This window comes from Trichomycterus rosablanca, chromosome 22 (assembly GCF_030014385.1).
Source record: "Trichomycterus rosablanca isolate fTriRos1 chromosome 22, fTriRos1.hap1, whole genome shotgun sequence".
Lineage (NCBI taxonomy): Eukaryota > Metazoa > Chordata > Actinopteri > Siluriformes > Trichomycteridae > Trichomycterus > Trichomycterus rosablanca.
In genome coordinates this window covers 6,325,087-6,338,776 of record NC_086009.1, presented here as the reverse complement: position 1 = coordinate 6,338,776, position 13,690 = coordinate 6,325,087, and the positions used below count along the sequence as shown (strand labels likewise).

General features: G+C 37.9%; 1 protein-coding gene across 1 annotated transcript; it reads right to left on the bottom strand.

The window, feature by feature from the left end:
• Nucleotides 1-6,479: 6,479 nt before the first annotated feature.
• On the bottom strand, nt 6,480-8,782 carry gadd45gip1 (growth arrest and DNA-damage-inducible, gamma interacting protein 1). Its single transcript, XM_063019063.1, has 2 exons — nt 8,394-8,782; nt 6,480-6,887 (listed from the first exon to the last, which is right to left on the bottom strand). Exons 1-2 carry the CDS (start codon nt 8,780-8,782, stop codon nt 6,593-6,595), a joined length of 684 nt encoding a protein of 227 aa, XP_062875133.1. The 3' UTR covers nt 6,480-6,592.
• Between the last annotated feature and the right edge of the window lie 4,908 nt (nt 8,783-13,690).

Here is a 13,690-nt window from a genome sequence, read left to right as displayed (position 1 = left end):
TTTATATCATGAACTTTTCTGAAAACACAGTCCAGGGTGAATATATCTGAACCTACGTTTCCCTTGTTCTCATTTAGACAGGTAAAATGCACCGATTTTGAAAATGCTAATATCATTACGTCAGATTATGTGCCCGTAATGATGTTAAGTCATTGTACATCAAATTTGATGACTTTTTTTAGCACCGGTTTGGTTGGCATGCTAATACTCTTTTGGTGCAACAGGGATTCCCTTCACAAACTGAGGCAAACCATCCATGTTAATATAAACAGCAACTCTAAACAAATGAAAGGAAGCCCTTACACAAACTAAGAGTTATAATTGCCCTTAAGATTTCTATCTAAAAACTTAATCTTAATAGGCAGTCTGGATAGTGCTTGAAATTTTTAATGAAGCTGTGTGTGACAGCAGAGTTGGGAAGTTCATTGCACATTTTCTTTAAGATGAAGGAAGATAAGCTACGTAATTACAGGAGACAGGCAACTCCGAATGATTAATAATTCATAAGTCAAATTGAGGATTAATAAAGACATGGATATTTTCTGCTCTGCATGGAAGTGCAGGTTAATATATATGCTGTGGTTTCTAAACTCGGGTTTGACCTATTTCTTTTCTCAGGACAGTGGTGATTATACTGACTGATTTTCTCTCTCTGGGTGTGTGTTTATTTATTATTATTATTTTTTTCCTTATACAACAATAAGAGTTAGGGGATGTCGGAGGGTAACGTTATAAATGCTATGCTGTGATGGAGAGCCCTTTGGAAAGGGTTTCCCCTCCACAACTATGGACCATCAGTAGTTCGCCTAAGGGTCATTTTGCAAAGACCCCTTCATTGGAAGAAAGTTATGTAAGAGATTTTGTTACTGTTTATAGTTACCACAAGGTCAGTTACTTTTTTCACAGGGAATATACTTGCATAAAATTGATTTATTTTTTAAGCCATGATGACAAAATTAAACAATTATAATGGGTCGTGGAGATATAAAATTTGTCTCCTTTAATGTCAATGGTGTAGTAAATCCAGTCAAACGAGCTAAAATATTATCTAAGATGAAAAAAGAAAATGCCCAAATTGTATACTTACAAGAAACACATCTATCTGATAGTGAGCATAAAAAGTTAAGTAGAATGGGATTTGATCAGGTTTATTTCTCTTCATACCATTCGGGACATAGACGAGGAGTAGCAATCCTGATTTCTCATAAGATTGTTTTTGAAAAAATACACACATGCGAAGACAAAGAAGGAAGGTTTGTTCTAATAAGGGGAAAGATAAATGATACTTTGGTTACTCTGCTTAATATATATGCCCCTCCGGGGAGTGAGATTAGTTTTTTCCAGATTATATTTGATATTATTTTGTCAGAAACACAGGGGGTACTGATATGTGGGGGGGATCTTAATGTACATCTGCAACCTAAACTCGACTTATCAAATAAGAAAACACCCTACCCAAAATCTCTTGTTCAGAAAATTAATCTACTTATGAAGGACATTGGGCTCATTGATGTATGGAGAGATCTTTTCCCCAACACAAAGGACTATACATATTTTTCAGCGCGACATTCAGTATATAGTAGGATAGATTATTTTATAATGTTTAGCAGAGACAGAACAAGGGTGAATGCCTGTGATATAGGCGTAACTGATCTTAGTGACCACTCTCCAATATATTTAACAGTGGATTTGGGGTGTAAACCTAAAAACACAACATGGACATTTAATTCAAGCTTACTTAATGATCCATCTTTTGTAACACAAATTAAGGAGGAAATTCAACAGTATTTGAAAGACAATGACAATGGGGAGGTGCCTCCTCATGTGGTCTGGGATGCCGCTAAAGCAGTTTTAAGAGGCAAAATAATTTCTTTGGCCTCATTTAAGAAGAAAATGAGAACACAAAAATTAAATGAACTACAAAATGAGTTAAAACAACTAGAGAAAAAGCATAAAAACAACCAAAGCCAGGTTATTTTAGAACAAAGTAGAAAAATACGAAATGAAATTAATAGGATATATGCCCAGGAAATTCAGAAGAAGATGATGTTTACTAAACAGAGATATTATGAAAGTGGCCCCAAATCAATGAAGTTATTATCTAGACAATTAAGAAAGCAACAGACCAATAGTTCAATTCATAAAATTAAGGATCCTGAAAATAATGTTACACAAAATAAACAAGAAAATATTCAAAAAGCATTCGAAAAATTTTACTATAAATTATACTCCAAGCAGTGTGGGGGGAGGGAATCAGACATTGATACATTTTTGGACACAGTGGACCTACCTGCCTTGACTGAAGGCCAAAACAATGCACTGATTTCGGAAATAGCTATGGAAGAGATTAGGATTGCTATTGGTAGGTTGAAGGGAAATAAGTCTCCAGGCACTGATGGATTCACAACAGAGTTTTATAAAGTTTTTCAAAAGGAATTAATCCCTATTTTGCTATCCACTTTTAATTGGACACTAAACAAGGCTGAGACCCCCCCCTCCTGGAGAGAAGCTATAATATCAGTCATACCGAAGGAGGGTAAGGATAGATTAGAATGTGGATCGTATAGACCTATATCAGTATTGAATGTGGATTACCGCCTTTATACATCAATAATAGCTAGAAGATTGGACAAATTCCTACCGAATCTAATTCATAATGATCAAACAGGATTTATACCTCAACGACAAACACAGGACAATATCCGGCGTACATTACATGTCATGCATAATATTCAGCAGAACAAAGTAGAGGCAATTATTTTAAGTTTGGATGCTGAAAAGGCATTTGATTGTGTGAGATGGGCCTATTTATATAAGGTTTTGGAAAAATTTAATTTTCATGAAACGATAATTAAAAGTATACAGGCACTTTATTATAATCCAACAGCAAGAATTAAAATTAATGGACATTTAACAGAATCTTTTACTTTGGGGAGGGGTACTAGACAAAGTTGTGCCTGGTCTCCTTCACTTTTTGCACTGTATTTGGAGCCTCTAGTCCAAAGTGTTAGACAGAATAAAAATATACAAGGTATTACTATAAACCAAGTGGAACACAAGATTGCTTGTTATGCAGATGATGTTTTGGTTTATTTGACTAACCCCACTAACTGTTTACCTGAACTTATGAATCGGTTTCAGGAGTTTGGGCCCTTATCTGGGTATAAGATAAATATAAGTAAAACAGAAATCCTTGCGTATAATTATAAACCAACCACATGTATTACTGATAAATATCCCTTAAAATGGAACACAAAATCAATTAAATATTTGGGGGTTAATTTGACAAAGAACATTTCCAAACTATGGGAAAAGAATTATGGACCATTTCAGACAAAGATTCGGGAGGATTTAAAAAGGTGGAGTCTCATCCCTTTTCTTGGGCTCAGCTCAAGAATGAACTCAATCAAAATGAATGTATTACCAAGATTTCTGTACTTGTTTCAAACACTTCCGATTGAAATTGACAAGAAATTTTTCACGGAATGGGATAGAATGCTTTCACGATTTATTTGGCAGGGGAAAAAACCTAGAGTACGTTTTAAAACATTACAGCTATTAAAGGAGGAGGGGGGTTGGGCTCTACCATCACTGAGAAATTATTATCAAGCAGCACAAATTCGAGCAATAGTGTGCTGGTGTAATCCAAATTATCAGGCACAGTGGAAATCAATAGAGAACTTTACTGTACATGATACTCCTCTACAAGCAATAATGACAGATAAAGAGATACAAAAATATATAGATGAAATCAATAACCCGTGGGTAAAATCCACACTGAAAGTGTGGAAAAACGTTATTAGAGAATATGGTTTGGAAGATTGTGTTAAAATCCTCACATGGGGAGCATATGATTCGGAATTCCCACCAAATAGATTGGATAATAGATTTAGAACTTGGGTGACGAAAGGAATAACAGCCATGTGTACTATAGTTGAGGGGGGAGAAATCATGAGCTTCCAAAAACTAAAAGAACATTTCCAATTAGAGAACCAGGATTTTTACAGGTATCTTCAAATAAGAAATTACTTTGATCAGAAAGTGAAGAAGGGATGTAGGGTTAAACATAATGGTATAGTAGAACTACTAATTAAAGCATATGCATCCAAAGATGAAACTTGTTATAGAACAATCTCTAAGATTTATAAAGCCCTTTTAAGCATGAATATACATTCAACGGATTATGTCAAACAAAAATGGGAAAAGGAAGGAGTAATGATAATTACAGAAGAGGAATGGACAAGTATATGGAGATTTCAATGGAAAAGTACCAGATCTTTGAAATGGAAGGAATTTTGCTGGAAAAATATTATTAGGTACTTTATTACACCACAGCAGACAGCTCACATGAATGCTACTGCCCCAGTGTGTTGGAGGAAATGTGGATGCCAAGAGGCAAATCATTATCACATTTTTTGGGAATGTCCAAATATTAGAAAGTTTTGGGAAGACATAAGGGAAGCGCTGCAGCATATATTTAGAAAAGTTGTGCCCATGTGTAGTAAGGTATTATATTTGGGATATATTCACCCTGATATGGGACAAATAGATGAATATTTAATGGCAGTGCTTTTAGCAGCCAGTAAAAAGGCATTGACCAGGAAATGGTTACAATTAGAGGGACCAACTATAGATGACTGGATTGAATTAACTAAAGAAATATATGCAATGGAGAGGATCACTTTTTCAATAAATATTAAAATGGATGTATTTAAAAATCATTGGAATAGGTGGATGCAGTACTTAGCAGAGATGAGGCCAGATGTGATGGAAACAATGTGTTTAGACAATGACAGTTGAATGGATTATAGTTTGTGGCTCACAATGGACCTTAAAGGCATAACAGTTTATTTTAGACTCTACTTATTTATTTTAGACTGTATTTATTTATCTATTTTTTATTTTTTTTTGTATTGTTGAGAATGCAAGATATTCCCTGAATGTACATAGTTATATGTTTATTTTAAAAAATAAAATGAAAAAGCTAAAGGCATTGTTAGAAAATGTTAAGAAAATCTTTGATGTGACTTGCTTGTAATGTCTTCAAAAAAAATAAAATTATAAAAATAAAAAAAAATAAAAAGATGAAGGAAGATGCTGTAAAACGTTTACAAGCACAATAGATTCCAAAGATTTATTTGGATTTAGATTTACTAACGAGCTATTTTTATGTCCTTAATGATCAAAATATATTTCTCAATGACTTAAATATCCAAACGTTACTTGTTTTTTATGGAAATCACTCACATTTAGCCGTTTGGAGTTTCTCCATAAGAGGGCATCCTAGTTACTTTTTGAGCTTCACTTACATCACTGTGTCCCCTTTCTTATTTAAAAACGTTTGCACATCATGCTTTTAGATTTATCAGTCAGAAATGTTCACATGACTACTCGGTGACTCAAAATAAATAAATATTTATAAGTATTTGCCCTATAAGTCCTCAGGTATTTCACCTTTATTTGTATCTCTTGACCTTAAGCTTGGAACCAATAGGCCCTTCTCTTTGGGTGGGTGAGATGACATTTTAATATTCTCTGTCAGAACATATGTGGCTGCCGCTCAGGTGGCACAGCGGTAAAAACACGCGCTGCAACCAGAGCTGGATTTCGAAAGTGCGTAGTTTCGAATCCAGCTCTGCCTTCAGCCAGTCGAAGGCTGGGCGGCTATATGAACAACGATTGGCCTGTTGTTCAGGTGGGGGGTGGGATCGGAGACCGGAGGGGGTGGGTCTCTCTCTGTCAGAATGCGATTACGATCTCTGCTGGCTGATTAAGAGGCGCCTACACAAGAGATGAAGGAGGGTGCCCTTAGGGTGTGTCTCTCCGCATGCAACGCTAGGTGGCGCCAAACTCATCAATGTGTGGGTGGCAAAAAATGCATCCGGCTGCTGACAGTGTTTCGGAGGGGATGTTGGTTAGCTTCGATCTCCTCTGTCAGGGCAGGGTTCGGCATAGACAGAGAGGAAGCACGATGCAAAATTGGACAATTGGATGCGCTAAAGGGGGAGAAAAAGGGGGAAAATAAAAAAAATAAATAAAAAAAACCAGAACATATGTGGCAGATATCAGGCAGAACCAGCACCTGACTACATCGGTTACAGCTTGTAATTATGTGTTTGTCTGGCTTCTGAAGAAGCCCATTACCCCTTTGCCCTCCGGTATAGTGGTTGTGGTGTAATTAAAATTTCATAGGTGAGTTTTTCAATTAAAAGTAAATATAAATAATTGTTGCACACCTGGAATTAAAATGTAATCTAGATATTTTGTTGATTTTAGCACAAACTTGGATACAATAGTAAGTTATCTTGTAATTTATGTATTCAGTAAATAAATGTATTTTTTTGTCTTGATTGGGATATGTGTGATCATGAATGTTTTCTAGTCATGTGGGAAACTGTCTACAACATACCAGTAAATCCAGCCTTAGCTTTTTCCTTAGTCTTAAAACAAACGACAGCAAAAAACGTTCAGTCCAAGAATTGTAGACAAAATTTAATTTAATGAAATGAAAGAGAATTGGTGGGTCTTGCAGAAAACATTACAATTGCATGTTTTAATGTCACTATGTACAACAGTCCCTCAGTCAGCATCTTTATGAGGATCCAGCAGCTGGAGCAGTAGCACTCGAGCCCTGTTCCTCCTCTTTCTTCTGTCGTTTCAAAAGCTTTCTCTTCTTCTTCTCCTCCTTTTCAATGTCAGCCAACATCTCCTGGAACTTGGGGCTGCGTGGGTCCAGGGCGTAGCCGAAGCGCTCCCGAGCCTCAGCCAGCAGCCGCTCCTTTTTAGCTTTGTCCTCCTTGAGCTTCGTCTTTGCTTCCCGCTTCTCCTTCCTCCAGTCTGCTATCATCTTGGGCATTTTAGCCATGTTGGCAGCTATCAGCTTCTCTCTGTGGGTAAGATTAAAGCCATGAGTGTGCTGTTTCTCACATGCAGGTCAGAATTAGGCAGCTGGCCAAAATATATTTTATGTCATCATCTGTTCAGCAGGTGCATTTTCAAATACAGCTGTTATCTGTTGCCAAATGAGTTTTACATCACTGTGGGTAAAGAGGCTGCCGTGCAAGACTAAAGCCCTTGTTTCTGCTTTTTCTTTATGTGTAAAGCAACAAATTTAAGTTGAACATTATTGTGCCAATCTTAAGGAGGCCTCTTCTTTAAGAAGGGTCTGCGTTTTTGTTTAGCAGCTTGTAGATTGTTTAGATTTTTTTTATTGTATCTGACTATGCAGATTGCTTCCCAAGATATGATGACAATTTAAGCTTCTGTTTTATCTTGCCAAGATATTAATGCTTCTGTATACCCTTTATTAGAAGATGTTAAACTAGCCCTATTCATATGTAGTTAAAAGTCAAACAAATGAAAGGGCCATAGCACAAATGTTATATACGTAGAGTGGGCGTTCTTAACATTAATGCCGAAGGATGACATCTGAATATCCAGCAACTTCCTGCCAAGGTAAGGAAGAAAACCCAAAACCAAGACTTTGTCATATATACAGATTATTTATTTATTTACATTTAAACGTCATGTGTTGGTTACATTTATGACATAAATGGTAGTTACTCGTTACACAAGATTCATCAGTTTACAAGTTTAATGTCAATCATGGACAATTTAGTATCTCCAATTCACCTCACTTGTGTGTCTTTGGACTGTGGGAGGAAACCCATGCAGACATGGGGAGAACATGCAAACCACACAGAAAGGACCCGGACCGCCCCACCTGGGGATCAAACCCAGGACCTTCTTGCTGTGAGGCGACAGTGCTACCCACTGAGCCACTGTGCCATCCTTACATATACCGATGTGCAGTACTTGTTTGGAAGCTGTGGTCAGAGTTTAGGGTCAGCCATTGTACGGCATCCCTGGAGCAGAGACAGTGGCTGCATGGCAGAGCTGGGATTCGAACTCTCAACTTTTCAGTTCCCACTAGGCTACCCAGTGCTGAAACTAGGAGCTCATGGGCCCCAGTGCACCTGCCCCCTTCCTCCCCCCTGTAGTTATGCCACTGAGGCTACCACTGTCCCTTTATGCTTTATGCCAATAGGCATTGGTAGCTCAGTAGTTAAGGTAATTGGTTGCCCATGTTGGGTTGCTTAACTCTCAATTGTTTGGAGGTCCACCACCCTGCAGGTTCAAGCTTTAACTCTTCTCTACACCTGATCCAGCCGATGGAGGGCTGGATAATTAACTCACAATCAAAGCCTGGAGTGTTAAGAAAACAAGGGGAAGGTTTACATCTGTGCAGGTCATTAATTGCCCCAAACCTTCTAGTAAACAGGTCCAGTATGTTTGTGCTGGTGATTTCAGGACAATAAAACATTATTATGCCAGAAACCTGCTGTTAGATGAGCTGAACCTGAATGTGGAGGTCATGGTAAGTCAGTCATTACCTCGCCAGTCGTTTGTCGTTTCTTTCCTTCTCCTTGGCAGCTATATTTTTCAGCATTTCCTCGAGAGGTGGGTACCATTCTCTCTCCTCCTGTATTAACTCCTGGAGCTGAGCAGAACTGGGCCACAGTTTCATCGGATTTACTCCAGACGCAGAACCGTAACGAGCAAACAGTTTCCGCTCATACCGCTCCGTCTTCTGCCACTCCGGGGTCTTCTCACTGTCCCTGTCCGGGATGTACATCTCTTTTAAATTCAGCTTTAAAGCTCTTGGATTATAACCCGCGATCTGCTGTAACGCATGACTTCCTGAAATGATCGGAATAAACGATTTTAAACTCGAAACGCTTAGAAGCGCGACTGTCCTCCTGCTCAGCATGGAGGCGGCCATGTCTGATTACGTCCTTCAGAATGCGCTAACTACGTATCTCTACGCATACTGCGCATACTAGCACACTAAGTAGTATGTCAATTGTAGTATTCTATGTCTTAAGGCTTGTCTACGTACTCTTTAGTACGCTAGTATGCTGTTTTGAGCATATTTAGTGCCCTCTGTCGGCCAATGTGTGGTAATGCTGCCGTCTATATATATCTATATACTGTATCTACAGTATATAAATATATCTATATATATATATATCTATAATAGTTTAAACATAGTAGAAAATAGTTTAAACATAAACAGTCTATATACAATATATATAGTTAAAATACAAAATCAATCGGTAACTAAATTATATATATATATATAGCCTAAAATGAATAAAGCAAGTTTACTTATTGTTTATGTTTAAACTGTACCATTTATACTGTATATAAAATAAGATCACTTCTGAATAGAGTTCAGACTGAACCTGTAAAAAGTCATGGTCTGGTTTCTTAGTCGCTTCTCACAGAATGCATTTATATTTTTAGCTTTTAGCAGACGCTTTTATCCAACAGTACCGTGACAGTATAATGTCTAAGCAATTGATGGTTAGACAATTGATGGGCTTTGCTCAAGCTTTGATTACTAGTCCTTAACCGCTAGGCCACAACTACCCTACTTTTGCTGTCTACTTTCTTTATTCATTTTTTTAATATTAACATGTTGCTTTCTGTGGGCAGTGAGTTGTACCACAAGCATCAAACACAGGAGACCCTCTGACACCTTTAAATATTCAGAATGCTTTGTAGAAAAATTAACTCACAGAGGGGAAAAAATAGGCCCTTTGTTTTAACTTCTTTATCCCTTCCTTTAAGCACCCCTCCCTCCTTCCGCCTCTCTTCTTTTATATTTGATTTCTTTTCAAGAGGGAGAGGATGGGACAAATGTGCAGCTTTTGAAGTGTGGCTCTCATATAGACAGATGTCAGAGCTTTTCTAACTTGACATAAAAAATGTAATGTTTCCATGGCAGAGTAGAGGAAAGGAAGCAAGGGTGGGCATGACACCAGAGATCCCAAGCCAACTGAGAAGCATTAAAGTAATGTGCTTTCAATGCTCTTTGGGTATGATTACTGACATTGGGTCAGGAATGCAAAATAACATGGCCTGGTGTGTGATGCTCTGCTGTAGACTGACATGCACTCGGACCCTGATCAGAATGAAGTAGTTAGTAAGGTCAATAAAGTGTTGAATTGACTGTTGGAATGTAGTATGTTTTAAACTTGCAAAAATTTTTAGATACATCTGCAACAGACTGTACCAATTTGACACCCAAGTTAATTTGCCCATCAAGCCACCAAAACACCTACCAGATTTTACTCTGGAATAAAAGGGTTAAAAATGGATTGGCAACCTTTTCAGGATGTATTTCTGCTTTGCAATGTTTCTGGGTGGCGCCAGACCCAGTGGAAGATCATAACTGGTTATAACTAATTCTTTTGAGGCATAATAGTTGCTTTGGATCTTTGTGGAGAAGGATTTAACTGCACATAACAAAGACATTTTAATAATGAGCTTTGCAACAACTGCTTAAAGATCAAAGATGATCATGGACTGCTGACCAGGTCAGGTGACTGTAGAGGAAGGTGACCATGACTAACAAAAATCAAATATTTATGGGCTCACCTGAAGACCAAGAAAACCAAGGATTCAGTAACATCCTGCATGGAATATCATGCTGGTATAACACAGATTATCAAATATTGCACACGGATGTCTGTGCCAGCTTGAATGCATGCTGACAAAGAGCAAAACCTATAATTCATGTAAAAATGTAAAGAATTAACCTGTTCCAGCTATGCTGATTATATAATGTGTGAATTAAATGTATGAAGTTTAAGTAAAAATACAACTGGTCTTGGACTCTTACCCCCCACTGTACATGGTCTGGAAATAGAATAGGGTGAGCTGCATTATTTCTCCCACCTTCATGGATCAGTGCAGCTAGAAAGGCATAAAATGTTGAGACAGATTTGTCAAACATTGTTAATGACTCTGGGGTTTAAGGAGAAAAGGGAAAGGAACGGGCTCTGAGTGCGAACTTTGTTCTCCGTTATTTACCACTGCCCTCACACTGTCATCACATGAATTACTTGGTTCTTACTTACCCCGAAGGAGGACGTGTCAAAGCCATTGGCCAAAAATATTGTAAATTTGCGCTATGCCAACAATCAGTCATGCTTTGCAATAGTTCAGCTATTTACTTTATCATCAGTGTTCCCCGGAGCCATCGATTTTGAATACCTATGGCTTTATGGAGCTCTTACTCACACAGTCTCCACGAGTATGGCCTGAAAGTTCCCCTTGAGCATGGAGAACCTCAGAAAGTCCTGCCTCAACTCCTTAATGAGATGATGAATAGAGACAGTGCAAGTGAAGGAGGCCCTTGGCTTCAAGGGTGGCTAATTTAAGCAGAGATTTATCAAAATGCTGGGCCTAGTGAGGACTGATCTGAAAGAAAGTGCCCACCAGTCTCTATTAAGATGGATGGTGTAATTACAGCCAATGTGCCTCTCTTTCTCTCTTGAATGGCCATTTTGTACTATGTGGCATTCTTTGTGCTTCAGATTGCATATGAAAAGGTGTAATGGGCCGTACGGTAAGAATTTAAAACATTTTTACCTCCAAACAAGTCCTATTTATGTAAATTAGATACAAAGACAGCAATTTTCCATTTCGAATAATGTGTTGATCATAATTTTGGTAGATTTGCTTTTTTGTCCTCCTCTGAGAGCAAATTGTGTCCCATGTCCCGTGCGTGTCCACATTAATGAGTGGTTTGACATTTTGCTAACTTGCCTCCTGCATTCTGTCTGCTTCGCCCTTCATCACTTGCGCCTCCAACTGCTGGGAATTTGGCAGGCTCTGTCGGCCAGTCAGATGCGCCGGAGCTTGTAGAGAAAAAAAACTGCATTGCCAAAGGCATTTAATAGTGTTAATGGTCAATTCAAATGTCATCATTGTCTGGATCTCTGCCCTCTGGAGATCTTGAATAATCCTATGAAATACTATCATTGTCATTTTGAACGTTCTCTTTAATACACAAGCATATTATCTCCAGAATAATTTCACCTCTCTAATATGCATCAAAACACGTTGTCATTTTGTTTCTCATCTTCTGTTTAAAAAATATAGAAACAGAAAATGAATCTAGAGATTCTTGTTTCTTTGAGCTGAGTCATCCACACAAACAAGCCATGGTTAATATGGCCCACACCATCAGCTCCACTGTGAAGAGCGTTATGTAGATAGGGACTGGCAGAGGGGTGCAGGTGGCACCAGACTGGCACAGACACTATCACGCCGCTACTCATGCCTGTGCCATAGCCATCTGTCATTGAGCCGAACATCTGCAAACCCAAGGTGCCCTTGTTGCCCACAGTTATGGGAACCACTTGGAAGGCCGTTTGGGCGTAGGCTTAACCAGTGAAATCTCTGGTCCTCTACATCTCAATAAAGCAAGTTCACCACATAGCTTAGGGCTAATCCATATACTCCGGTGGCACATGAAGTCTCAGGGGTGACTCCATTGGCACAAGCTGTCTTTTGTGTTGATTGAAACCCCGATTCTTTTCATAGGTTTATTATGTAGGATGTGGGCTGCTGTATAACGGGCTTCCAATGTATTTTCTTTACACAGAATTGTCTTTTTGGTCGAAGGGGATGAGAAGCAGGTTCTTAGCCTCCAGCAAATCCACATTTCCTGAAACAAAGTGGCAGTCACAAGCTTTAGGTCTTCTCTAGGGTTGCTATGGTTCTAGTGCTGTTTCCAATTTTTTTGTTACCCCTCTCCCACGTCTTTTTACAGACAGATGGCCACCCCCTCCTTCGCCAATTCACTTTGAGTCATTTTGAATTAAGCAAATTACTGAATATGGTGAGAACAAAATGTTCAGGTAGTGTTTGTGATTGTGAAGGCATCATAGTTGCATCACAATGTACATTTACCAAAAAGTATTTAGAGCCAAAATATGTTTAAATATACACTGTAGCTTAATAGGGTTTTGATTTTTTAGATTAGAATCTGTACAAGCATTAGTTAACATCAGTTTAATGCTATGTGAAAGGAAAATTTTGGCATTCATTGTTTCTGAAGAAATTTATTCAATGTATTGATTGTTTTGTAGCTTTTAAACTTGTGTACTTTTTTGTACTGATTTACTAATTGTTAGATGGGAAAATATGATAAAAAATTATTTTACGATACTGCAAATATGTAAATTATATAGAAATAAACTAGTCGCAGCAGATCGTGACAGCCTGGCCACATTATATTAAATATGTTCCTGCTTTAATGCAATCAGTGCAATCAGTTTATATTGCATTAGAGCAGGGATCATGCCTAATCGAATGTGTGCGAGGCTCTCAAGGTCTGCTGCACCATGTGTGTGTAATAACTTTAACACAAAGCATTCTTTGTCTTCTGCTGTACTTTAGGATGTTTTATTAACAGCAATATCACGAGAACCTTAGAATATTAATGTTTCAAAGACGAGCGTTTTTGCTTATTAAACAACTACTGGATTTATACTATTACTAATATATTTTATTTGTTATTTTGATTTTGGGCATCAAAATAGGTACATGTAGCACTGTTTTCTCATTTTACATACTTGGCATGAGTTTGGTTAGGCAGTAGCATATGTAACAACACTGATATTTTAACCATTTTTGCCATTTTCCATTTTCTCTCATTTATATACTTCACATTTTATAACACCAAATGGTTGCTATTATTCTGAGAAAGAATAAGTAAATTTCTAAAATACACCATTTTAAATGCCGCCTAAAGGTAGACAAGCTATGCCAGCACGGCCTGGCGCAAAGTTTGTCTTTTAAAAGAACACCTGCAAAGTACTCGTTTCCTTAGTGT

Excerpts from the sequence above, each read along its gene's own strand:
- gadd45gip1 (XM_063019063.1), bottom strand. The coding sequence starts at position 8,782 with ATGGCCGCCTCCATGCTGAGCAGGAGGACAGTCGCGCTTCTAAGCGTT. Across the intron at positions 6,888-8,393 it reads AACGACAAACGACTGGCGAG|AGAGAAGCTGATAGCTGCCA; the intron begins GTAATGACTGAC and ends TCTTACCCACAG.